Source organism: Perognathus longimembris, chromosome 20 (genome assembly GCF_023159225.1).
Source record: "Perognathus longimembris pacificus isolate PPM17 chromosome 20, ASM2315922v1, whole genome shotgun sequence".
Lineage (NCBI taxonomy): Eukaryota > Metazoa > Chordata > Mammalia > Rodentia > Heteromyidae > Perognathus > Perognathus longimembris.
This window is the reverse complement of record NC_063180.1, coordinates 20,551,086-20,576,555: the sequence shown is the minus strand read 5'-3', so window position 1 is coordinate 20,576,555 and position 25,470 is coordinate 20,551,086. Positions and strand designations below refer to the sequence as shown.

The following is a 25,470-nucleotide window of genomic DNA, read 5'->3' as shown; positions in this document are numbered from 1 at the left end:
GCTCGGTGAAGTGTGTCATATACCTAATTAGAAAAATTTTAAAAACAAAAACAACAACAACAAAAAACCCTGGGAGAAGTCCCAAAGGCGAGCAGTGAATTTACCGACCCGAACACCAGGTGGCGAAGGAGGATCATCAAGCCCCACTGGAGTCGATGTGTTCACTAGCCCAGGATTCGCTTCGGCACTTTCGTCACGTAACCCCCCCCGCCCCCCCCCCCCGCCAACGTGCCTGCGCATTAGCGGGGGGAGCTGAAACGTCAAACCAGCGCTAGGGTAGGGCAGGCTCGGCTGTTGCCTTGGTAACGCAAACAGGGCGGGGCGAGCCACGCTATTAACCGGGCAACCCAGCAGCTGGGCGGGGCCTCGCCGGAGAGGAGATGTGAATGGACGGGCAGCAGGGGGGGGGGGGCAGAGGTCTGAAGGTCCCATTCCCCGTAGTAATGGGGGGCTTCGTGTGCACTCTGAACTTGAAGGGACTAAGAAGGGGACAGGAACTATCTGGACTTCTTGTGGCTGGAGGCTAAGTGAAGCGAGTGACACGGACGTGGATCGCCCAGGTACAAATGGAAGAAGCAGCTTCCCATGAACTGCTGATCTGAGGCTTTTGCTCCTTGATCGCCTCCGTATCCTGTGCATCACTTTTAGGCTGGGCAGTAGGACACAAGCGTGTGATCTTTTTTTTTTTTTTTAATTTTTTTTGCCAGTCCTGGGAACTTAACTCCTGGCCTGAGCACTGTCCCTGGCTTCTTTTTGCTAGCAGTCTACCACTTAAGCCATAGCGCCACTTCCGGCGGTGCCGAGGAACCCCGGGTTTCATGTATACCAGGCAAGCACTCTACCCCTAGGCCATATTCCCAGCCCCAAGCCCAGATAGAATCCCTCATTTAGGGAGGTGCTGGACATTGCCTTACCCCAGCCCCCTAAGGGGTACACTTAAACATGAGAGCCAGGTACAATGGTTCAGGCCTGTAATCCCAGAGGATGACAAGGCCAGCCTCGGCTATATAGTGAGACCCTGTACCAAATAAATACACAGTTACACATAAATATATGAAAAACAGAAGTCGGAGTTTCTGTGGAAAATAACTTCTTTGGCAGGGGAGCACTGGATGGGAATCTTCAGGGTGGGTGACCTTTTCAACCTATTCAATAAACAGCTCCCCTATGTGGCTTGCTTCCTTCAGTGCCTCCCTCCCCCTAGCCCCGGTCTTCAGGAACTGGCACCAGGCCCATTTCTGCAGGCCCCAGTTCTGAGGCAGAATACCTTTCAGGTCCCCTTCCTTGGGACCTAAAACTCATTGACTCCTGGAGGTGAGGGGAGCTTGAGTTTGGCTCCAAACTCAAGGAAGCGGAGACTTCCATGGAGTAAGGTCCTGACCTGGGTCCTTTCAAGGCCTGGAATGGTGAGCTAGGCCAGACAGCAGAAGTGCAGGGCTGGGGGAAGGTCCTTCTTCAGAGCCTGAAGGTGTAAGAAATAATGTCACTGCAACGAAGCAACGCTTCGGCTTGCACGCCTATAGGAGTCTGAAGCTTCGACACATAGAAGTTGGCCACATCCAGGTCAGTGGCTCCAAAATGGGCAGCCACGAGCACTCCCTGGTGCAGGGTGAAGCTCACGGGGCGGCCCACCATGGCCAGCAGGCTGCGAAGGTAGCGCTCCCGGAGGGTGGCTCGTGCCCGCTGCTCCTGGGTTTCTGGAGAGTCTTCACCTATGGGACCCTCTTGGAGTTCAGGTACATCAGGCTTTGGGGGGACCCTGCGTCCCTCAGGGGCAAATCCACGGCTGAAGCCATCAGGACCCCGAGGAAGCCGGAGCACAGGCACAGGCACAGGGATGGCAGGCGGCGACTGCATTGTCCCAGCTGCTGAGTGAAGAACAGGGAAGGCATTAAGGAGGGACCTGGCCAGGGCCTCCCCCAAGAGCCTTGCCTGCTGCCCCTAGTGGAGTGTGAGGGACTCTGCAGAAGCCCAGATGAGAGGGGGGGTCAGATTAGGTGGCTGTAGATTAAGAAAAACCAATCAATATTGACCTCAAGTTTTTTTTTATTTGTTTTTGTTTTTGTTGCCAGTCCTGGGGCATGGACTCAGGGCCTGAGTACTGTCCCTGGCTTCTTTTTGCTCAAGGCTAGCACTCTACCTCTTGAGCCACAGCACCACTTCTGGCTTTTTTCTATATATGTGGTGCTGAGGAATCGAACCCAGGGCTTCATGTATACGAGGCAAGCACTCTTACCACTAGGCCATATTCCCAGCCTTGACCTCAAGTTTTTTTGTTGGGTGGCCTAGACCACAAAACCACAGTAGACAGGATTAAGGGCTATTTACATTAAAAAACAAACAAACAAACAAAAAAAACCTCTCCAGCTTAGTCAGGGGTTCTGTGTCCCCAGAGCCTCGCTCCAGCCTAGATTCATCCTGGAATACTGGAAGCAAACTGCCCAGGTCTCTAAGATTAGGTGAGAATTAAGCCAGTGGTCAAAATTGTCCTGGGTCTCTGACTTGAACAAAAGAAGGGGAAGCCAGTGGAGACCCTTTCTCCACTTAGGAAAAGAAGGGAAGATTTCATCCTGTGTGAACAATCTTCACTATCCCAAAGCAGAAATGAAGCTGGGAGATGGCTAATCTATCCACTGAGCACTGTTTGGGGAGTTGGCCCTAGGAAGGAAAAGTAGACATTTTCCAGCGGCACAAGTGAACACTGGAAGGTTTTAGAGTGAAGATATGACCTGATCTTAAAAAATAACAGTTTAAGAAAGGTCACACAGGATGTGTACAAGCAGACTTGGGCGGGTTCCTATTATCGAGGCTTTCAGGAGACCAGGCCCCAGAGGCCTTAATCCATTCAGGCTCCCAACCAGGGATCCAAACCCATTGTCCACCAGGTGAAAAACCAAACTGTTACATAAGAGTGCCCCGCCCCCACACACCTTAGGTCAATGGTATAGGAACAAGTTTCATAACTCACTTAAGATAATAAGGAACCTCAAAGTAGAGACTGAAAGATTCTCTGTTGGAGGCCAGCCTAGGCAAAAAGCTATTAAGACCTCTGTCTCAACAAAGCTGGGCATGGATGGTACATTGCTGTCACCTTAGCAACTAGGAGGAATAGATTAGGGGTCAACTATTTGAAAAGTTAAGAAGAGTCTGAGGGGTCTGGGGATATGGCCTAGTGGCAAGAGTGCTTGCCTCCTATACATGTAGCCTTGGGTTCGATTCCCCAGCACCACATATACAGAAAACGGCCAGAAGTGGCGCTGTGGCTCAAGTGGCAGAGTGCTAGCCTTGAGCAAAAAGAAGCCAGGGACAGTGCTCAGGCCCTGAGTTCAAGGCCCAGGACTGGTAAAAAAAAAAAAAAAAAAAAGAGTCTGAGATCTCAGGATGGAGGTTCAAAGCCAGCTTGGGCAGGAAAGTTCATGAACTCTTATCTTCAGTTAACCACTAGAAAACCAGAAGTGGTGCTGTGGCTCAAGTGGCAGAGCACTAGCCTTGAGCAAAAAAGCTCAAAAAGCTCAGGGACAGCACCCAGGCCCTGAGTTCAAACATCAAGAACAACCAAAAAGAAAAAAGCTTGGGGATGTAACTCAAGCACTAGATAAGAGCTTGCTAGGTCATCTTTAGCACCGCCAAATTTAAAAAAAAAAGGGGGGGGGGGAGTGTGACAATGATAATCTTAGCTACTCCAGAGGTGGAGATCTGAGAATCATATAGTCATGAAAGTCGCTCTAGGAGCCTCTTATTCTGCAATGAACTACAGAAATGCTTGAAGTGGAGTTGTGGTCAAGGGCTAGGTAGCCCCAGAGCAATAAAGAGAAAGGAGAGAGAGAGCTCAGGAGCACTACCCACGCCCTGAGTTCAAGCCCTAATACTGGCACAGAAAAGGGGGGGGGGGAGGAATAAAAAAAAAAAGACGCATGGAAAACCCCTTTGTACACGGGCGAATAAAATGAGAATCGAGGGGCTGCAACTCAGCAGTAGAAGGCTCGCTGGCCTAGCACGCAAGGCCTCGAGTTGGATCCCCAGCAACCCAAGGCTAAAAATAAAAAATGTAAAAAGCTAAGGCCTGAGCTCGTGCAGAGTGCAGAGAAGCGGGCCTGTCTGCAGAGGCCAGAGGGTGAGTAGGGAGAGCGGCCCCCGCCCCGGGGCTGCTCCCAGCCCTCAGAGGGGCCCAGGCCCCCCCCCCCCATCGCCCTCCTTTTCTCATACAAATGGCGCCTACCGCGCCTCTTCCCACCAACCACCCCCCCAGCTCCCGGGGTCGCAGGCGGCCATTCCGCCCCGGGTCAACTATGGCCTGGTCACTTCCCGGAGGACGAGCGTCTGCCAGGCCCTCCTCCCGCGGCCCGCTCCACCTCCTGCGGCGCCCCGCGGCCGCTTCCCGCCATCTCGGGCCCTGAGGCCCCGCGCGAGCCCGCGCCCCGCCCCGCACGGCCGGCCGGCACTCACCGCGCTCCCGCGGCGGCCCACGGCGACCCCACTTCCGGCGGCGCCACCGCGATCGACGCCCGGGTCCCCCGCCAGCCCCCGAGCCCGCGTTCCGCCACCTCACGTGCTCGCCGGGCCGCCCTCGGGGCTGCGCGCTCCGCACCCGCCGCTCAGCCCCCGGGGCGGGGATCGGGCCGTCCCGGATGCCCCTGTGAGGGAGCTCAGCGAGGGAAAGGCTTTTCTCCTGCTGGATTCAGGGCTGAGCACAACTGGGACACACACCCGCCCCGCTTCCACACGGTCCCAAGCCTGCCCTCCACTTCCAGCCCACTCCTCGACCATGCTCGCACGTTCAAAAATCATGAAAGAGGCCTTAAAGTTCAACAGCTCACGATGGACCATGGGCGGTCATTTTTTTCTCCGGGCCTCGCTACACCTTGGTTTTGTGTGTGTGTGTGTGTGTGTGTGTGTGTGTGTGTGTGTGTGTGTGTGTGTGCCAGTCGTGGGGCTTGAACTCAGGGCCTGAGCACTGTCCCTGGCTTCTTTTTGCTCAAGGCTAGCACTCTGCCACTTGATCCACAGCGCCACTTCTGGCTTTTTCTATATATGTGGTGCTGAAGAATCAAACCCAGGGCTACCTGGATGCTAGGCAAGCACTCTACCGCTAAGCCACACTCCCAACCCCCACTTTGTTTTTTAAGGAAGGAGAAAACTGAAGCCCTGCCTGGGGAATGAGAGCCTTGCTGCTCTAAGGCCTAAACAGAATTCATTTTCTCCTCCATGGAGACAGATCCTGAAGACCCCCTTCCTTTCTACCTAGTGACAGGCACTAAGATGTTCTGCAAGAAAGAATGCCCAGCACATAGTAGGAGTTCAATCAATATTTTTACACTTAATCATGAAAGACCGAGGAGCCCAGGGTGCCAGCTGGACCCAGCTATTTGAGAGGCTGAGGTAGGAAAATTGCTGGGAGCCAAGAGTTCCAGACCAGCCTGGGTGGATTAGTGAGATCCCATAGAAAGAAAGGAAAGCGGAAAGAAGAAATGAAGAAAGAGATAAAGGAAGGCAGGCAGACAGGAAGAAACTACATTCTAGCAGGGCTACGAAGAACAGGGTTGGTCTAGATAAGCCAATATATAAAGAAGATTTTTCAAGACTTCATAAAATTAATGTAAAAAAAAATAAAGAAGGATGATGGCAGGGCTAGGGTGGGAAGCTGCAAAACCAGGTTGTTGTCAATGTCCCCTGATTCTTCAGAGGAACTGCAAGTGAGGATGGAGAGGGAGAAAAAAGTGGAGACAGATGGAGGTCAATCTGCTTAATTTACAAAACCTTCAGCAGGGTGGGGCTACTTTAGATAGGCTGGCCAGGGAGGCCTTGGGCTGCAAGGAGGACAATGGGGCTAAGACTTGAATAACAATATGCAGAACTCCAGGAGATCAGCCTTGGAATTCCCACAGCTGGGCTGGGGACACCTGGGGGAGGACAGGTCCAGGCCCTAACCTCAGGGAGCTTGTGCTGAGTGAGGGGGGGGGGGGGACAGGACAGTCAACAAACAGTTGAGGTGGTCTATGCCAGGAAGTGGAAAAGGATTTAGGGTGGGGCAGGGTTGTCCAGATGCCATTTCGAACTGTGAGCAGACTAGACCAGACCAAATAGCCAGAGGGAGGGAAGTTCCAGGGGCCAGGCAGTAGGACCTCTGGCTATTCAGCTTTAGTGGGCAGCCCAGGCCTAGGGGGAAAAGGAAAGCAGATTTTTTTTTTTTAATGATTTGCAAATAGCCCAGAGACAAGGCTTTGGTCTCCAAGTGACCTTCAAGTGTCCAAAAGACCCTCCTCTCTCCCCCCACCTTAGACTCCAGATCCACTTTTTAAAAACTCCTTAATGCACTGCCCCCCCTCCCCTCCCCACTGGTCTCAGCTACTGCTCACCCAGCCTTTTGAGGAGAAAACTGAAACCTCACGAAATTCACTCTGTCCGCCTTTCCCTCGCCTTATTTCCACCAGACTACCAGTCACCACCAAAGGGCTTCCCTATGCAGGCTACTCCATCCATTACCTTGCCTACGGGGTCTGTTAGGGCAGCACTCAGCACACACAGCCCAAGTACCCACCCTAGTAAGATGCTCAACAAATAGATGCCCATCGCTTTTTAAATTTATTTTTTTGTGTCTTGGCACACAGTGAATGGAGCGGGCCAGATTACCAGGCGCTGTGAATAAATTCGCCATTCCTTTTCTTGGCAAGGTAAGGATTAAAGGGAGGGATTTTCGGTTCGGTCATTAAAGGCAAATGAGATAGGAGCCCGGGCGTCCCGCAGGGGCCTCTGCGAGACCCGCCCGGTCCACTCCCTCGGGACCACGCCCCGCTGGCGGTATGCCACGCCCACAATGGGCGTGGTCAGGGCCTGGCCAGCACGTGTAATAAAGTTCGCCGCGGGTCTCCGCAGCCACTCACCTGAGCTCCCGGCTGCCTGGGCGCAGGTCCGCTGCCTCTTGCTCGGCCTCGGCACCCGCGGCCTCCATCCAGCCTCCGCCGCCCCAGCCCCTTCCTCCCGCTGCCAGCCCACCTCGCCGGCCGGACGGCGCACCAACCCATGTCCCGCCGCAAGGCCGGCAGCGCGCCCCGCCGAGTAGACCTCGAGCCCGCCGCCGCCGCCGCCGCCGCCGCCGCCGCCGCAGCCCGCCCGGACGACGAGATGGAGATCTCCGAGCTCATCATCGACGTGAAGCCCGAGCCTGACCCAAAGCCCTTCCTGCGGGCCCTGGGGCTCGGGCCCCATGTCCACCGAGGGTTGTCCACGCCGGAGAGGAGGTTCGAGAGTGAGCCCCAGCAGCGGTCCCCGGGATTCCAGCCTTCCTACCAAGCCCGGAGCGCCAGGAACTACTGGACCGTGCCGATGCCCGAGGCCGGTGAGTCCCCCTGCCCCTGCCCGGCCCGGCCCCGGCCGCTGCCTCCCCTCCACACCCGACTCCGGAGATCCTGGCCGGGAAAGGCTCTCTGTCCAGGTCGTCTGCCTCTCTTTTTCCTCTGTCTTCTCCCTGTCTCTCTCTCTTGCCCCGTGCTGGCCCCCCAACAGCCCTCCCCCCCCACAGTTCTTTCAGGTTCCCCCTCTCGCTCACCTCTCTCTCCCCCACCCCAAGTCCGGCTCCACCCACGCTCACCCCCGCTTCCTCCCGCCCGCAGTGCGCCGGACCTACCCCCGCTCCGATCTGCTGACCTGCGGCCACTGCCTGCAGACCTTCCCGCTGGACGCCATCACAGCCTTCATGGACCACAAGAAGCGGGGGTGCCAGCCGCTGAGCGGTCCCAGCCCTGGGCAGGTGTCAGGTGAGCGACCCTGGGCAAGTTCCCCCCCCCCCCACACTTCCTGCAGGAGATGGGCCGAGGTGGACAGGCCAGCCAGGCACAGGCAGCGAGCTGAGCTCTACTTCCCCTTTCTCATTCTCTCCCCCCCCCCAAGAGCCTAGGCGGGGCCAGGGCTTGCTTGCCGTCCTCTCCCCACACACACACCCGGGGGGGACTAGAGGTGAGGCTGAGGCTGGACGGAGGGGGCCCACCCACAGGGTGTGGCTGGCCCCAGATAGAAGTGGCCTGGGGATTTGTGGACACCCCCCCACCTTCCCCATGTGGTTTCACTTCTCCTTCTCTTTGGACAGAAATAACTAGCTGGCCAGGTGGCTGGACCTGTGGGGAGGGGGTGGAGGCCAGCTGGAACAGGGCTGGGCCCTGCCTTCGGGACTGGAGCAGGGGCTTCTGGCTCCTCACCCTGGGGGAAATCTCTCAGCTGAGTGTCCCGGAAAAGCCCCAGCTCTGCGCTGGGACTGCCAGGACCTCAGTCCCGGGCTCATGGGGGCCTTTTTACCCCAAGGAAGGAATTAAGTGTCTGGCCCTTAGTGAGCTTTCTTGCTGGACCTACCCCAACAGGGTGGGTCCTCAGCCCCCAGGGCATGCCGTACTGGGCCTTGGGAAATGAGATTATATTTAGGGCTGGGCCCGGGAGGATCCCAAAGGGAGGGGGAGGGACTGTGATGGAATTAGGATGCGTTGCTGGTGGGCCTGAAACTTGGGGGCACTTTGCTGTGCTGATTTTGTGTAGATCTGGGCGCTGCTATTTCCTGCTCAGGATCACAGAGTAGTGGAGGGGACTGAGCACTCAGCACCCACTGCAGGGAGAAGCTGTCTTTTCCAGAGGGCTCCTGAGGCATTTGAAGTCTCATTGTAGTCCTGGCCCCCTGTACCCCAGCCTTTCCCGGGTGTCCCGTTGACCCTGGCCTGTGTCTGTTCTGCCACTGGTGCTGATCAATGCCCCTTGCTTCCTTCAGAACGCTTGGATCTGAGGACCCTGAGCTGTCTCCACTGTGGCCGGCAGTTCACGGAGGCCTGGAAGCTGCTGCGCCACGCACAGTGGGACCACGGGCTGTCCATCTACCAGACAGAGCTGGAGTCCCCAGAGGCCCCTCTGCTGGGGCTGGCTGAGGTGGCCACAGCCATGTCGGTGAGGATGGAAGCCCCAGCGGAGACCAAGTCTTCTGGCCCCAGTGGTGCTGCCCGGAGGACCCCCACCTGCCCAGTGTGCAAGAAGACCCTCAGCTCCGCCAGCAACCTCAAGGTGCACATGCGCTCACACACCGGTGAGCGGCCCTACGCCTGTGACCAGTGTCCCTATGCCTGCGCACAGAGCAGCAAGCTCAACCGCCACAAGAAGACACACCGACCCCTGCCTATTGTAGGCCTGGAGCAGGCCTCCACTGCCCCACCGGAGCCTGCGGCCCATGCTGCTGCCCCAGCCAGTGCCCTCCCGAGCCCTGGTGCCCAGGGCGCAGGGGCTGCAGCCACGGCAGGCATGCAGGAGCCTGGAGCACCTGGCGGCGGGGCACAGGCAGGCCCTGGTGGTGATGGATGGGAGCCTGCCCCTCAAGGACAGAGCACTGACCCTGTCAAGAGTGGGAGTGCACTGCCCAAGAAGACGCTTAAGGCAGAAGGCAAAGGCAAGAAGCACAGGCCAGGAGGCAGCTGTGAGTTCTGTGGGCGCCACTTCAGCAGCAGCAGCAACCTCACGGTGCACCGGCGATCACACACAGGTGAGCGGCCGTACGCCTGCAGCCAGTGCCCCTACACATGTGCACAGAGCAGCAAGCTCAACCGCCACCGCCGCACGCACGGCCCCGGGCCCGACTGCACCCGCTACGAGTGCCCGCTCTGCTCCGTGCCCTTCGGCCTGCGTGCCACGCTGGACAGGCACCTGAGGCAGAAGCACCCCAGGGTGGCCTGACCCCATGGCGCTGTCCATGCTCATCCCTGCTTTGCCTTCCTGCCAATAAAAGTCCTCCCCTGTCTCCCACGTGCCTGGCCTCTGGCTCTCTTGGGGTGGAAGGCGTCCCCTCTGTGGGGTGGACGGCTGGACAGACCGGTTTGGAGGGGGGGCTGAGGGGGAGGCTGGTCCCCAGTGCCTGGGGCACACCAGGACTGGCACAGAAAGCCGCGCGCCCAGTTCTCAGGGTGGGTGAGGCCAGGGCAGGGGCCGGGCGAGGGTGGGGAGCGGCCCAGACCTGTCCCCAGAGGCCCTGGGCAGCAGGTCTGCGCAATCCCTGCATCAGGCGCCCTGCTCACCAGGGCACCCGGGCTCCGAGGCCCCCAACATGACAGGAGGCCCAGGAGGACATTAAATACATGTTTATTTCACTAGAGAGAAGAGGCAGTACGGCAGCCCGGGACGCCCAGCCCCGGCTCTTCTGCCTAGTGGCGGTAGTGAGGGCTGCGGGAGCGAGAGCGGGAGCGCCTGCAGAGAGAAGGGCAGGCCCGTGAGGGTGCGCGCGCCCCAGCATGCCTGGGCCACGCTCTGGTGGCAGCAGGGAAGACCAGCTTTGCCAACTACAGGGATGCAAGGGGAGGGAGGAGTGGGGCTAGGATCTCCAGCAGGGTGATTGGGGTGGGGGTCCTCACCTCCGGGAAGAGCTGTACTCTCGACCTGCAAAGCAAAGGGGAAAGGAGGGCAGGCAACAAGACAACTACCAGAGTGGGGTCCCAAAGGCCAATGTCCCCACCAAAGCCCACCTATGACTGAAAAGCGGCACTTGCCACACCTGCACCACTCACACAACCAGCACGGCTAAGGAAAGGTCCACCATTTTGGTGACCCTACATTAACGAGGTGGGGGGGGGGGTCTCCCAAACCCCTGGGGACAGATGATCTGTTTTAACATTGGATGACAGGCATATGCCATCCCCAGCTTTGTTTTTGTTTTGTTCTGATCCTGGGGCTTGAACTCAGGGCCTGGGCGCTGTCCCTGAGCTTCTTTTGCACAAGGCCAGCACTCCACCTCTTGAGCCACAGCACCACTTCTGGATTTTTTGGGTAGTTTATTGTACAGAAGAATCTCGCAGACTCCTGCGCAGGCCGGCTTCAAACTGTGATCCTCAGATCTCGGCCTCCTGAGTTACTAGGATGACAGGCGTGAGCCACCAGCACCCAGCTACACAGCTTTTTTTTATTTTTAAATTGGTTCTCTTTGTTTGAGACAGGATTTCACTACTATATCTAGCTAAAGCAGGCCTTGAGCTGGTTCTTTTCTGAGGCACTGGGATTTGAACTCAGAGCCTCAAGCTTCCTCAGCTTGCTTGCTAACTGGAGCTCCAGCACTTAAAGAGCTGCATCTCCAGCAGGGCTATCAGTTGATTCTGGAGACAGTCTAAGTCTTTTCTGCTCAGGCTGGCCTTGAACCTGAGAGTCCTGCCTCAGCCTTCCTTATTTTTCTCAAGGCTTTGACAGCTGGGGGGTATGGGGGAGGTGAACACTCACTGTAACGGGGTGAGGGCGAGCGGCTCTGGCGGCTGTACTGGCGTTCCCACTCTTCCCTCTCCTTCTCTCGACGTTCCCGTTCCCTGCGTGGGGAAAGGGGAGGCAACCAGGGGGCAGGGTGAGCACCTGTGGGCTTTGGGGAACCTGAGGACTGCCCTCAAGGCTGGCACAGAGAGGGTGAGCTATTCCAGCCTCTTCCATCACAGCCAGCACTGGCACCCCAACAGCTGCAGACTGGGCGTCTCATCTGCCTGGCCCCCCAAACCCCCCAGGCCTGTGAATGAGCAGGCCAGCAAACCGAGGCTCAGAGGGGCGACCCCCCCGCGACCGACCCCCCCCCCCCCAAGTGTCTGGCCACTCGACGCTCTTCCTCCACTTGTTTTAGATAAGGTTTCAATATGTAACTGAGGGGGGCTGTGAGCTGACTGTCCTTGTCCTGCCTCGGCCTCCGGAGTACCGAGGTTACAGGTGTGCTCCACACTGCTCAAGCCCTCTGTACTATCCCAGGCCGGCGCACAGCACCAGGCAGCACCCCAGCAATGGCATGCAGTAGGCAGTCATGACTGTGGGCAGAGGCTTCCCTGCAGCCCAGTGCCGCTCCGGGAGCCATGACCCTTACCTCACAGCAGGCAAGTGGGGGCTGCCCCTGGGGAGGTGAGGGCTGGGGAGACATGGAAAGAGGCCATGGGGGGACACAGGGACGGGGAGGGAGCCTTACTTCATGCGGATCTTGCGGGCCATGGCGCGCAGCTCATCCTCCCGCTCCTGCAGCAGAGACTGTGGTCAGGCCAGGTCAGGCCAGGCCGGCCAGGGCCACCACACCCTCCCACACCCCCAGGCTGACCTGGCGCTCGTGCTCCTGCTGAATCATCTTCTCCTGCGCTGCCTTCTTATCCGCCTTGACTGTGGAGAACATGGGGCTGAGGGACTTCCAGGGCCCTGCTGGCCCTCCACCCTGGACACAGCCCCACTCCCCGAGGTGCCGCCACGCCACCCCCCCCCCGCCCCGCCCCGGCTCGGGGCTCCCCAGGGCCAGGGTGGGACCTACACTGCCGGTTCAGCGCCTTCTGCATCCTCAGCTTCAGCTTCTCCTGTGGCGTCAGCTTGGGCTGGGGGGGAGGGAAAGAGGCAGAGAGGGGTGAGTCCAGGAGCCCCCCGAAAGCCACCTCACCAAGAGCCTGGGACTTCAGGGAAGGGGGAGATGGGACTGTGGCCACAAGGCTTGGAGAGGCTCCGGGACAGCTGTGGCTGGTGTGCAGAGGTGGGGGCCACGGGTGTGGAGCAGGCCTCCCTCTCCTCCCTTCCTCACCCCAGGGCGGCTCTCCCAGCTCCCCGGCCCCCCCACAGGCCCATCGGGCCCAGCTCAGGCACTGCTGCTGGCGGGACTTAGACGGGCGAGTTCCAAATTCTTACTGACTTTGGCAGCTCCTGTCTCTTTACCAGCGGCAGGTTCGGTCCTGGGTGGAGAAGGAAACGCGTGCCACCTGACCCGTGGCCCCGGCTGTCCTCATGCCACGGCACCAAGGCAAAGCCAGGGCCTCTACGTCCCCACCAGCCCCTGATGCCCTCAACAAGCCCCCAGTGGGTAGCTCCACACAAGCTGATGTGCCCTATGCTTACTTTTTCAGCTTCTCGCCCACAGCAGGGGACGCTGCTGGCCGGGTCAGCTTCTCCCTTGGGGGCGATGGCGAGGGGCTGCGGCTGCGGCTGCGGCTCTGGCTGTGGGTCTGGCTGGGGCTGGGGCTGGGGGTCAGGCTGCGGCTGCGGGATGGACTGAGGGACCAGCTGCTGCGGCTGCGGCTACTGCTGTGGTGCCGGGGACCCCGGGCCCCCCGCCGGTAGCGGTCTCCAGAGCGGGAGCGACTTCTGAGGTGCACAGGGTAAGGTGAGGAGATTCCAGGGTCCACGGGCCCTGAGCCTCTGCCTCCTCCCACATAGAGCTGTCTGCCATGCCTGGGTGCCCCTGCAGTGACTGAGACAGTGAATGCTGCCACTGACTGCCCTGCAGGGTGCGCAGGCCCAGGCTGCCCGGGGCCGCCCCAGCCTCTCCCAGGACCCATTCTGGGCCCTTCTGGACCTGTGGACCCATGTCGCCGGGCTGGGCTGCCCACCTGCTTCTGCGACGGGGTGCGTAGCCGCCCCGCCGCGCGGGAGAGCGGGAGTAGCGGTGTCCATCGCGGGAGCCCCCGCCCGAGTGGCGGCGGCCACGGCTGCGGGAACGTGAGTAGCGTCGGGAGCGCGAGCGGGAGCGGGACCAGGAACGGGAGCGGGAGCGTGCATGGCGGCCCGTGCGGTAGTGGGCCCCACCACGGCGGGAGCGGGAGCTGGAGCGGGAACTGGAGCGGGAGCTGGAGGTCCTTGAGGCTGAGGAGGACGAGGAGGAGGAGGAGCGGCGGCTGCGGGGCATGGAGGGCATGGAGGGGAGGCCATCAGCCGCCGCCCACGACCCCACGCCCGCGCCCCCTCCCCGGGCGGCCGGCCTAGGGGCGGCGGGCGCAAGTTACCGACCGGGCGCCCGCATTGCGTCCCGGCGCGCCGGGCTGGGGGGGCGCAGGGGGCTTTCCGGGGGTGGCCCCCGACGCGGCGGCTGCGGCTGCGGCCGCGGCGGCCTCCTCATCACTGCCCCCGAAGCTGGTGATGAAGGTGATCTTCTCCTCCCGCCCCGGGCTCGGCGAGCGGGAGCGTGAGCGGGATTCAGAGCTGGATTCCGAGGGCGACCTGGGGGGGGGGGGCAGCTGTCAGCACCAGCTGCTGCCTGGTGGGGTACGGGGCGGGGTGGGGCGCCAGGGGGCTGACCTCCCCAGACAGAAGGACACTGCCATGCCTGGGCACCGGCCCCCCACAGCAGACTGAACCCTCATTCTCCAAAGTGGTGTCGGGAGGAGATAGAGAAGCCGGGACTGGGTGGGGGGCGCCCCCCTGCTGGTGGGGCCCACTGCACCCAGGCCATGCACTGATCACCAACTAAAAATTCTGAACACAGTCTAAGTGACCCTTGTTGCCACACTCGACCGATGACACCAAAAGGTGCATCACACTTAAGCTGGAGTAAGAAAACACCAACCACCTCCAAGCCCACAGACCCCTCCCGCCATCAGTGTCGTGGGTGCCCGCTCACCGCTTATAGGGGTCATAGGTGGGGCTGTCTCGGCGGGCATAGCTAGAAAGAAAGCAGGGAGGGAGGACAGGTAAGGGTGTGCCCCATCCCTCTACCGCCTCTCAGACCCCCATCTACCCACACCTGCCTGCCCTCCCCATCTGCCCCTTACCTGCCCTCCCCATCTGCCCTTTGCCTGCCCTCCCCATATACCCTACACCTGCCCTCCCCATCTGCCCTTCACCTGCCCTCCCCATATACCCTACACCTGTCCTCCCCATCTGCCCTTCGCCTGCTCTCCCCATCTGCCCCTCGCCTGCTCTACACCTGCCCTCCCCATCGCCCTTCGCCTGCCCTCCCATCCACCTTACACCTGCCCTCCCCATCCGCCCCACACCTGCCCTGCCATCCACCCTACACCTGCCCTCCCATCCACCTTACACCTGCCCTCCCCATCTGCCCCACACCTGCCCTCCCATTCACCTTACACTTGCCCTCCCCATCTACCCTACACCTGCCCTCCCATCCTCCTTACACCTGCCCTCCCCATCTGCCCCATACCTGCCCTCCCCATCTACCCTATACCTGCTCTCCCCATCCACCTTACACCTGCCCTCCCTATGTACCTTACACCTGGTCTCCCCATCTACCCAACATCTGCCCACCTGTCTACCACACACCTGCCCACCCAGCTTACTGAGGACAACATGGGACCACACTGTGTGCAACCAAGTGCTTTCTAGTGGCTTTTCTCTACTTTAATGAGAGCCAGGACCAGAGAGACAAAATTCACTCACTGGGCTGCTGAATGAAGGAGCCATTATCCAAACCCAGACTGCATGGCATGGTTTTTTTCCACACCCAACCTGAGCCCCGAGCCCACAGCACAACTCTCCTTTAGCACAGGTGGCAAAAGATGCGTGGGTCTGCCTTGGGCCACAGCCCTAGCCCTGGTGCTCTGCCCAGATCCCCACTGACACCATGGGGGGGGAGTGGCCCAGTCCCCATCCTGGCAGGTGACAGTGCCCAGTCTGAGAACCACCTCTCCAAATGCTGCCAGGGCCAGTGCTGGGCCACACATCTCCTCCCTCCCACTCCACCTTAAGGTCAGCAGGACACGAAGAGCAGGGGGCCAGGGGAGTGTCTGCCACACCTCAAAACCATCACCTCAGGCCAGCTGATGCTCTGGAGGACGCTCCTCAGTGCAAAGCTTCTGTTTAAGCAGCCTCGAAAGTGCCTTCTGGCACCACACCCACCACCCGCTCCCCAGAGCCTCAGTGACACCAGGGGAGCCGCAGGGAGAGGCCTACCTGGGTGGGCTGATCTTACGCCCCCTCAGCCGCTTCTCCCGGAACTCTCTCCGCTGGCGCCGGGAGCGACGGCCCTGAGCAGGAAGGCTAAGCTCATTAGGGGTATGCCCTCTGTGAGCCCCACCTCTGCCCATCACCTTCCCCAGACCTCACCGAATACATGGCTTTCTCCTCTTCCAGGGCCTTGGCGTGCTTGATGGCCTCTGCCTCCTCCTTATCTTTCCGAAGCATCCTGCAGAGGGGAAAAATTACTGGAGAGAGCACAGGGCACGACAGCGGGGCTCTGCCAGTTACCAGAGAGGACCCAGGCCACATTTCATACCATTTTTGGACACTTCATGTGTATAGGTACTAGTTTAGGTGTTAAGAATTCAGCACTGGGTTGGGGCTGGGGATATGGCCTAGTGGCAAGAGTGCTTGCCTTGTATACATGAGGCCCTGGGTTCAATTCCCCAGCACCACATATACAGAAAACGGCCAGAAGTGGCGCTGTGGCTCAAGTGGCAGAGTGCTAGCCTTGAGCAAAAAGAAGCCAGGGACAGTGCTCAGGCCCTGAGTCCAAGCCCCAGGACTGGCAAAAAAAAAAAAGAATTCAGCACTGGGGCTGGGAATATGGCCTAGTGGCAAGAGTGCTTGCCTCATATTCACAAAGCCCTGGGTTCGATTCCCCAGCACCACATATATAGAAAATGGCCAGAAGTGGCGCTGTGGCTCAAGTGGTAGAGTGCTAGCCTTGAGCAAAAAGAAGCCAGGGACAGAGCTCAGGCCCTGAATTCAAGGCCCAGGACTGGCAAAAAAAAAAAGGGGGGGCTGGGGATATGGCCTAGTAGCAAGAGAGCTTGCCTCATATACATGAGGCCCTGGGTTCAATTCCCCAGCACCACATATGCAGAAAACAGCCAGAAGTGGCGTTGTGGCTCAAGTGGCAGAGTGCTAGCATTGAGCAAAAAGAAGCCAGGGACAGTGCTCAGGCCCTGAGTTCAAGCCCCGGACTGGCTAAAAAAAAAAAAAAAAAGAATTCAGCACTAGCCAGGGGCTGGTGGCTCACACCTATAATCCTAGCTCCTTAGGAAGCTGAGATCCAGAGGATCGCAGTTTGTTTTTTTTTAATTTTATTGTCAAAATGATGTACAGAGGGGTTACAGTTACATAATAAGGTAGTGAGAACATTTCTTGTCATATTTGTTACACTCTCTTTCATTTTTCTTTCCCTTCCCTAGCTCAGATAAACATATATACAATGTCCAGTGTACCAAAATCATATACAGTGACCACAGTATGCCATAGGAAATTCACCTAGTACTTTAAATGTAACTACAACAATGAAATCCTGTTTCCACTCCTTGGAGTTCATTTTACTTAGCCTTTTCTTGTATAATCATATGTACATAGCTGTTGAGCTACTGTGATCAGAGGATCGCAGTTTGAAGCCAGACCTGGCAGGAAAGTCTACAAGACTCCATCTCCAAATAACTTGGGCAGCAATGGCCTAAGGAAGGACCTAGTGATGGAGTCCTCCAATAGAGGGCGCTGGAGCTGCGGGAGTCTACTTGCCCTAGGTCATGCTGAACAGGGGCGGGTAGGCAATTCACTATACAGCCTTGACTTCCTCACAAAGTAGTTACAAATATCCATCGCCCAGCAATAAGACGCATTGGTAAGAAAGAAAGAAGCCAGGGTAAGTTCACAGGGCGGATCTCACCTGACGAAGTCGCCATCGGCCATGCCATAGGTGGTGGCCTGTTTGTTGAGATCTGCTACCTGCTCCTGGTTCAGCTCATCCACGTCCACCTCCACATCTGCACCAACAGAAAAGCTGTCAGAGGCCAAGGCCATGGGAAGCTGGGAAGGAGCAGTGCCCCGAAGGCAGGGTGGACAGCCGCCAGCCCAAGCCGTGTTCAGGGAAGGTCTGGGGCAGCTCTAGATAGTAGATAGTATACCACAGTAGATAGTATACCACAGTGGGTGTGCTGTGGGGGGGAGGGGGAACGGGATGGCGACAGGGTGGACAGTTGGTGGATGGAGGAGGACCATGAACATGTGGGTGGGGAAAACAGATGGAAATGCGTGGTTCTGCCAAAGAGATGCCTTGGATGGGGTGCATGCTGCGAGAATGGAGGTGGGAGATGGGAGGCATCTGCACAATGGGCACAGGGTGTGAGGGGAATGCAGCAGTCCTGGGACAGGTCAACACATGTGTAAGGGACAGGGGCCCTGAGAAAGGGGCTTGTTTCCCAGTGGGCAGAGAAGAACAGGAAGGAGAGGCAGAGGCGACACCCACGTGGGACCAAGAACCAGACAGCGCCCTGGAAATGGGGGAGATGGCGACAGAGACATGGCGGAAATAGAAGAAGGGGATGAGGCAAGGAGGAAGCAGGAGGCCAAGGCCTAGGCCATGGGAGAGGGGGAGGAACAGGGCTCATAAGTGTGGGGTGCCCCACAGAAGTTGAGGGTAGAGACACAAGAACGATGCCCAGGGACTGTGGGTGGGAAGGGCAGAGAGGGGACCCCACCGATATCAGGGATGACCTCATCTTCATCCGAGTTGCTCTCCTCCTCAGCTGGTGACTCCTCCTCCTCTGGCTTCTCAGCCGCCTTCTCCACCTCTGCCACCGTGCTGTCCTCATAAGTGTAACCGATGGAAGCCTTCTTCTCTGCCAGCCTGGGATGGGAGTGGGCCAGGGGGGGTGGGAGTGCCCGATGGAGGAAGGACCCTTCTGCCCACCCACCAATGCCGCTCTGTGCTGTCCTGGACTCCGCCCTGCCCACAATGGGCACTGCTGCCAGGAATCAGGTTGGTCTGCTTCAGCCATATCCCACGAATACAGGGCCCCAAGTTACAGGGGGCAAAGATGTGGCACAGCTCTGCTCCTAGGAGCTTCATGGAGGCCTTGCTGAATTCAATCGTCAGCAGTTGCTGCCCAGCCCCCTGGGAGCATAACCCAGTGCCCAGCAGAGCAGACAGGCAGGAGTGCACCAGGCTGATACCCAGGTCACCATGGCTTTGAGAAGCCCCTTTCTACAGTGCCCTGGCCACAGTGCACTGCAGGTCCACTGCGCGCAGGGCCCGGCAGGGCATGCCCCAAGGACAGCGCACAGTCCTGACAGCCATCTTCCCAGGGGCCTCCTGCAGGCTCAGACCACCCCGTCCTGGCTGCTGCTCAGCACAGGGACAGGACCTCCGGCTCCACAAGCCACGAGATGAAACGCAGGCAGCTGAGCCCTCCCTCTGCTGCTGTATCAGAAGGGTACAGCCATTGACTCGTTCTGATCAGGCCTGCGGGCCTCCTCCCCCTCCTCCCAACAGGCCACCACAGCCAGCCCCAACTCACTTCTTCTTCTCGTCCTCGCTTGGCCTCTGCAGGCCACCATACAGCTCATCAATATAGATCTGGTACAGGCACTGCTCCTCTGAGACTGCAGCAAGCAGGGACAAGGGGCTAGTGGGTGGGGTGATGCTGGGACACAGGGAATTTGGGGACTGGAGAACAGTAGAGCTGGGGGTCTGGGGCTAAGTCACTGCTTCCTGACGATCACCCCTTGTGCTGGGGCACAAGCAACTACAGCATAGCCTCAGCTCCATCACTCACTTGCCCTACAACCTTGGCTTCAGTGATAAGGCCCTGTGCCTCAGTTTCTTTTTGTGTAAGATGGGATCCCTGGTATAATGAGTGCTTGGGGATGTAGGCACTGCCATGGGACCACAGTCTCAGAGAGCTCCTGCTTGTCAGGTCTTCCAGCCTCTGGGGTCCCCCTCCCCTGATGGTGAAACCTCGGAAGTCTCAGGGTTCCCCCCCACCCTACCCCCACCATACTCACTGCCTGCGAAGTCGTTCTGCACCAGGCCTCGGTAACGCTCGTAGTTGCACTTCCGCTCATCCGACTCCTGCTCTGGGGAGCTTGGGGAATTCAAGAGCTCTGGGTCAGAGCCGGCAGGCAGGGGCATAGGGCAGCCTGGACTCAGGGCCTGGAGGGGACAGGCTGAGTGGGCCCCTGGGGAGGCACTTACATGGTGGTGAGCAGTGGGGGGGTATAGTCAGGGATGTGGTCCAGGTGGGCTCGGACATCAAAGCGGTCAATCATGTTATTGGTGTCGCCCTGCCAGGGCATCCTGAAGGGAAAGGTGGAGACAGAGTCTCGGGGTGTGTTTTGCCTAGAACACACAGCCACCTGTACTCCGCTGCCGGGAGCTGGGCCTCCAGCCATGATACCCTCAATGGCTTCAGACACCCACCCCAGCCAGCTCACAGACCCTCCTGCTGCAAACATCCTACATCTATAGCTGGGCCTAAAGCAGACCACTTGTACTGCCTCAGGAAAAAGAGCCCACTTCTCTTGGGGTAAGTGATGGCTGGGCACTTAACTCAGGTAGGAAGAGCTCATCTCCTGGGCCTGGGCCTCAGCCCCGCCCCGCCCCACCCCTCTATGTTGGCCTGCAGATTCCATATAGCCTCTGCAACTGTCACCTTCACCAATGCCTCCGACTGCCAGTGTCCAAAGGTCTGTTCCACCCTAGTTCCTCTGCTGCACTCACCACCTGTCCCTTCTGGGCCCCCCACCCCCCACCTCAACTGCAGATACTGCCGCCCTGCCATCTTACATGTTCACAGGGCTCTCGGCAGCCAGGGCCACGGCAGAATCCAGGTGCACCTTGCAGGCTCGGCCATGCACCTGCAGGAACTGAGCTGGGTCCTTCTTCTGCAGGCGTGGACAGGATGGAGGTCACCACACAGCTGAGCTCCAACCCCCTCCAAGCCCCACAAGCAGACTGAACAGCCAGCTAACCTAGGTGGCACAGGCTCCACCTCACAGGTGAGTCAACCTGTGTGTAGCCAGGACTGCTCAACTAGCCCAAGACAAGGACCATTTCTTCCCTGGAGATGGCCAGTGACTCTGAGCTCTGCCACCATCTTCTGCCTAAAATATCATCCTCATTCCATCCAACCATCATCCATCCATCCAGAGCAACTACAGCACTGGGCCTGGAACAGTCTCCAGGACAGCAAGACACAGGGGAAGAGAGCCAACTGCCACTGTCACCAGGAAAACCACAAGAGCCAACTCTCACCCATGAGGCTAGCAAAAACTGAATGGACAAAACTGGGCGCCAGGGCTGGAGATATAGCCTAGTGGCAAGAGTGCCTGCCTCGGATACACGAGGCCCTAGGTTCGATTCCCCAGCACCACATATACAGAAAAAACGGCCAGAAGCGGCGCTGTGGCTCAAGAGGCAGAGTGCTAGCCTCGAGCGGGAAGAAGCCAGGGACAGTGCTCAGGCCCTGAGTCCAAGGCCCAGGACTGGCCAAAAAAAAAAAAAAAAAACAAAACTGGGCGCCAATGGCTCATTTCTGTAATCCTAGGTACTCGAGAGGCTGAGATCTGAGGATCGTGGTTCAAAGCCAGTATGGGTGGGAAAGTCCATGAGAGTCTTATCTCCAATGGAGTAGCAAAAAGCCAAAAATGGAGATGTGGCTCAAGTGGTAGAAAACAAATGCTCAAGGACTGTGCTCAGGCCTTGAGTTCAAGCTTCTGGACCAGGACATGCATGCAGGCACATATACACACATAAAACAAAAAAACAGAAAACAAGTATAAATGAAAACGTGAAGAAATTCAGTCCTCCAAAATGTTGATAGGCATTTTTTGTTTTGGTGTCAGTACTGGGCACCAGTGGCTCAACCTTGCTGAGATCTGGGGGGTTCAGGAGAGGACCATCACATTCACCCTCAAGTTTCTAAAATGACTGTGATGATGATGCACAGCCTACACAGAAGGGCACTGGAGAATACTCGTCCTTCATTCTTGTGTTTGCTTCCCTATTCATCTTACTTGGTACTACTAGGGTTTGAACTCAAGACCTCATGCTATCAGGTGGGCAAAAGACCAGGAGCAAAAGCGCATACTTTAAACGTGTGGCCTGTGTGGGATGAAAAGTGTTATCTCAGTAAAGCTGCCCGAGCTCTGGTTTACAGATGCCACGTCCATGTCTTCACATCACATAAAGGACACAAGCTCCCACTGCTAGGCTGCTCAAGGGCCAGATCCTGGCTGAAGCCACAAGCCATGGGAAGGGCTCTGTGGCACCCATCAAATCAGGCACCAGTTCCCAGTGAAAGACACAGCCCATCTCAGCCAGCACATGCCAGTACCAGGCTACAGCCAGTGGAGACTGGGTCCTTTTTTGTTGTTGTTGTTGGTCATGGGGCTTGAACTCAGGGCCTAGGCGCTGTCCCTGAGCTCTTTTGCTCAAGGCTAGCACTCTACCACTTGAGCCACAGGGCCACTTCCGGTTTCTGGTGGCTAATTGGAGATAAGAGTCTCAAAGACTTTCCTCTCCCAGGCTGGCTTAGAACCATGATCCTCAGGTCTTATAATCCTACTCCTTAGGATTACAGGAATGATCTACTGGCACCTGGCAACTATTTCTTTATCTAAACAATGCATTACCCTGGGGCTGGGAATATGGCCTAGTGGTAGAGTGCTTGCCTTGTATATAGGAAGCCCTGGTTCGATTCCTCAGCACCAAATAAACAGAAAAAGCCAGAAGTGGTGCTGTGGCTCAAGTGGTAGAGTGCTAGCCTTGAACAAAAAGGAAAGCCAGGGACGGTGCTCAGGCCCTGAGTTCAAGCCCCAGGACTGGCAAAAAAAGAAAAGAAAAGAAAATGGTAAATAATGCATTACCCAAGGTAGCTGACAAGCATGGGAGCAGTGACAGAGCTGGGTCAGCTAACAACCGAAGGTGGGGACACCCACAGGCACCAAGGCCGAGTCAGGAACAGAGAAAATGGCCACTCACAGGTGTCACACTTGCCCAGCCCATCCATGTCCACTGGGTCTAGCACCGTAGCCTCTCTGCTAGGCCCCAGAGCAAGAAGACAGCCACCACCGGCTGCCAGCTCCCACAGCTTGGCACATCACATTTGAATGCCCATCCTGTTCCCAGCCAGGGACACTGGCTGCTTGTTTGGGCCATGCCACAAAGCACCCATAGACACTTGTGCAGCCCTTCCCGTCCTGTCACCAGCAAGGTGCTGGCACCACCACTGCCTAGAGGAGAAAGCAAGCTCGGGAGGCTCCCTGCTGCGGAGGGTAGTCGGGATGAACATGAAATCCTGGGCCTTCCCAGGGTCTCAACTCCAGTCTTCTTCCTTCATGGTCCCCTCCATTCAAACACACACACACACACATACACACACACACTGAACTGAAGCCAGATTGTGCACACTTAAACAGTAGTAAGGGCAGTAAGAAGATCTAACAGCACCTGGGCAATTTCAGGCAGAGACACTCAACTGTGTGCATAACCAACTCTCTACCAAGCCTTCCCAGAGCTGGTCTTGCCCTCTGTGACTGACCACCAACCACTGTGGACTCACTTGGGCTCGGTAGTTAGCTTGAGCAATTCCTCACTAACTGAGCCACACCAATACAAAAGGCACTCCAAACTAGGATAGAAAGCACAAGGGAATAAGATGGGTGAGGGGATTGCAAGGGCCCCAGGAGTAAACCTAGGCACGGGGTACACTCTTTTCTCCAAAAGCAACTAAAGAACCAGCAAGGAAAGTGGCATGGCCAGATGACACTTAATCCCGCTGCTGTGTGCCAAGCCAAGCCTTAGGAGTAGATATGCTCTTCTGAGCACTAGGCACCCAGCAGTGGGCAACACAGTGTTCTAGAAGCAGTTAGTTTTACATGTGCACTGCACAGATACAAGTCTTTCCTCCATTTAACTTCAGACCTGCTCTCTGGGGCCTTGTCAAAAACAGACAGAAGGGGCTGGGGATATGGCCTAGTGGCTAGAGTGCCTGTCTCATATTCATGAGGCCCTGGGTTCAATTCCCCAGCACCACATACACAGAAAATGGCCAGAAGTGGCGCTGTGGCTCAAGTGGCAGAGTGTTAGCCTTGAGCAAAAAAGAAGCCAGGGACAGTGCTCAGGCCCTGAGTCCAAGCCCCAGGACTGGCCAAAAACAAACAAACAAAAAAAAAACAGACAGAAGAACCAACAACCAACAGAGCCCCTCAGGCCCTTATCCACCATGGGGCTCCACACAACAAATGACCACTGTCCCAAGGGAAGAGTGCCTGTTATGCATCCAACTACCCAACTGCTTTTCTTTCTTTGTGTGTGTGCACACGTGTGCCAGTCCTGGGGCTTGAACTCTAGGCCTGGGCACCGCTGTCGTTGAGTTTTTTTGCTCAAAGCTAGGCGCGCTACCACTTGGGCCACAACTCTACTTCTGGCTTTTTGGTGGTTGATTGGAGATATAAGTCTCAAGGAATTTCCTGCTCCTGCTGACTTTTAACTGCGGTCCTCACTCAGGCCTCAACCTCTTGAGTAGCTAGGACTACAAATGTGAGCCACTTGGTGCCCAGCTCATTTTTTATTTTTTTATCCCTATTTTGCAATACTGGGGGATGGACCCCAGGGCCTTGAACTTGTCTGGCAAATGTTCTAGTCTTTGGGCCATTTCCCTGGCTTTTTCCTTTTAGTTTGTTTTGAAGATAAGCCCTTGGACTTAACTTTACCTGGGCTGTCCTTCCTGCCCTCCTATTGTCAAGATCCTCCTGTCTTCACTTCCCTAGTAGGGATTATAGGTTTGTGCCCATGTGGCCTCCAAACACCAGTTCTAGCTGATGATGGCTTTCTAGAAAACAGCCCCTCTCAACCCACACAAAAGTACAGATCACTCACAATTTTCTCATAGTATTCCCGACGCCGCTCAGCCCTCTTCTTGTAGTCCACCATCATACCACGTAGCTTGCGCTCATGCTTGCGAGCCTCGTGCCACATGGTGGTGGTGGTGAGGCCAAGCGGTGCTTTAACCTGAGGGATGAGGGGAGCGGTGGTGACAGATGGACTGCTAAAACCATAGGAGGTGCAGGCCTGGGTCAACTAAACAAGCTTGGTGACAGAGCCTCTCCGCTGAAGGAAGAAAGCCCTTTGCAGAAGCAAAGGATCCAATTCATGAGTAACCCAGACAATTAACTGTACTCTTCACAGGAGGCTTGGGCATTCCGGGATGCGAGCATCCCTGGGAAAGGGGTGCCCCGGATTGCAGGCGCTGGAGTCCCAATCAATCTCTTCTGGGAAGGGAGGAGGGAGGCACACCCAAGGCAGCTCGGGGCCCAAGCACGCCCAAAGGGAAAAGCGGAAAAGGCTTCCGCACCCGGGGTCACCCGTGGGGGTGGAGGGACCAATTCTGGGTGTGGGTGGCAGAAGGGAAAGGTAGGTGGGGGAAGGGGTCTCTTGGGACCCCCATGGCCATAGAGAGGTGGGGTCGAGGGCAGGTAAAGGGCGTGGATGGAAGCAGGAGGGGGGACTTGGGGGCACACTTGAAGTATACATGGCCCAGCAGCAAGGAAGGCACCCAGAGAACAGTGGGGTACCGCGCGGAGGCGCAGTGTGGTATGGGGAGGAGTGAGTCCAGTGGGCAGAGGGGAAGCTGAGGGTCTGGCAGGGATGGAGCACCTGGTCAGGGCCGAGGCCGGCGGCGCGAATCGGGCCCTCCGCGGGGCAGAGGCGCGGCCCGAGGCCTGTGGGGACGAGGCTGGTGCAGGCGGGCCGGCTTCGGGACCAGGGCCCCGCAGACAGCCCAAAACGGAGGAACCCAAAACCTGGGCCTAGAGGTTCTAACGCAGCCCAACCACCGGGAGGCCTGGGCCCGACGCCTGCACTCACCGGCTGGCTGGTCGCCGCCGCCTCCTACTGCTGCGCTCGCTCCCTAGCGCTCACGCGCGCGCGCGCTCCCCCACTCGGCCCACACCGGAAGCGGAAGTAGGAGGACGCGCGGGGGGAGGGGCATCGCGGCACGCGCTTCTGTCGGCGCGAGGGCG

At 57.7% G+C, this 25,470-nt stretch overlaps 3 protein-coding genes across 9 annotated transcripts; 1 reads left to right on the top strand and 2 right to left on the bottom strand.

Moving 5' to 3' along the window:
* Window positions 1–1,000: 1,000 nt before the first annotated feature.
* Gemin7 (gem nuclear organelle associated protein 7) lies at window positions 1,001–7,759 on the bottom strand. Of its 3 annotated transcripts, none has more exons than XM_048369126.1 (2): window positions 7,645–7,759; window positions 1,001–1,865 (listed from the first exon to the last, which is right to left on the bottom strand). In XM_048369126.1, exon 2 carries the CDS (start codon window positions 1,855–1,857, stop codon window positions 1,456–1,458), a length of 402 nt encoding a protein of 133 aa, XP_048225083.1. In that variant the 5' UTR covers window positions 1,858–1,865; window positions 7,645–7,759; the 3' UTR covers window positions 1,001–1,455. The 3 variants fall into 3 exon arrangements, with proteins under 3 accessions (XP_048225083.1, XP_048225082.1, XP_048225084.1); XM_048369125.1 differs by lacking the exon at window positions 7,645–7,759 and adding an exon at window positions 4,447–4,547; XM_048369127.1 differs by lacking the exon at window positions 7,645–7,759 and adding an exon at window positions 4,307–4,372.
* Window positions 6,843–9,731, top strand: Znf296 (zinc finger protein 296). Its single transcript, XM_048369124.1, has 3 exons — window positions 6,843–7,336; window positions 7,611–7,754; window positions 8,750–9,731. The coding sequence occupies exons 1-3, from the start codon at window positions 7,021–7,023 to the stop codon at window positions 9,697–9,699; spliced, it is 1,410 nt and encodes a 469-aa protein (XP_048225081.1). The 5' UTR covers window positions 6,843–7,020; the 3' UTR covers window positions 9,700–9,731.
* A 297-nt stretch (window positions 9,732–10,028) lies between these two features.
* On the bottom strand, window positions 10,029–25,401 carry LOC125368263 (CLK4 associating serine/arginine rich protein). 5 transcript variants are annotated; one of them, XM_048369119.1, is made up of 21 exons: window positions 25,316–25,401; window positions 24,329–24,460; window positions 20,234–20,331; window positions 19,643–19,744; window positions 19,453–19,532; window positions 18,966–19,050; window positions 18,147–18,295; window positions 17,336–17,432; window positions 15,787–15,865; window positions 15,634–15,707; window positions 14,345–14,386; window positions 13,735–13,944; window positions 13,338–13,622; window positions 12,847–13,092; window positions 12,644–12,683; window positions 12,275–12,335; window positions 12,071–12,129; window positions 11,945–11,991; window positions 11,227–11,333; window positions 10,371–10,395; window positions 10,029–10,206 (listed from the first exon to the last, which is right to left on the bottom strand). In XM_048369119.1, the coding sequence occupies exons 2-21, from the start codon at window positions 24,425–24,427 to the stop codon at window positions 10,164–10,166; spliced, it is 2,028 nt and encodes a 675-aa protein (XP_048225076.1). In that variant the 5' UTR covers window positions 24,428–24,460; window positions 25,316–25,401; the 3' UTR covers window positions 10,029–10,163. The 5 variants fall into 5 exon arrangements, 3 of the variants coding, with proteins under 3 accessions (XP_048225076.1, XP_048225075.1, XP_048225077.1); XM_048369118.1 differs by lacking the exon at window positions 25,316–25,401 and adding an exon at window positions 25,106–25,292; XM_048369120.1 differs by lacking the exon at window positions 25,316–25,401 and adding an exon at window positions 25,106–25,290 and having other exon boundaries at window positions 11,227–11,309.
* Window positions 25,402–25,470: the final 69 nt, after the last annotated feature.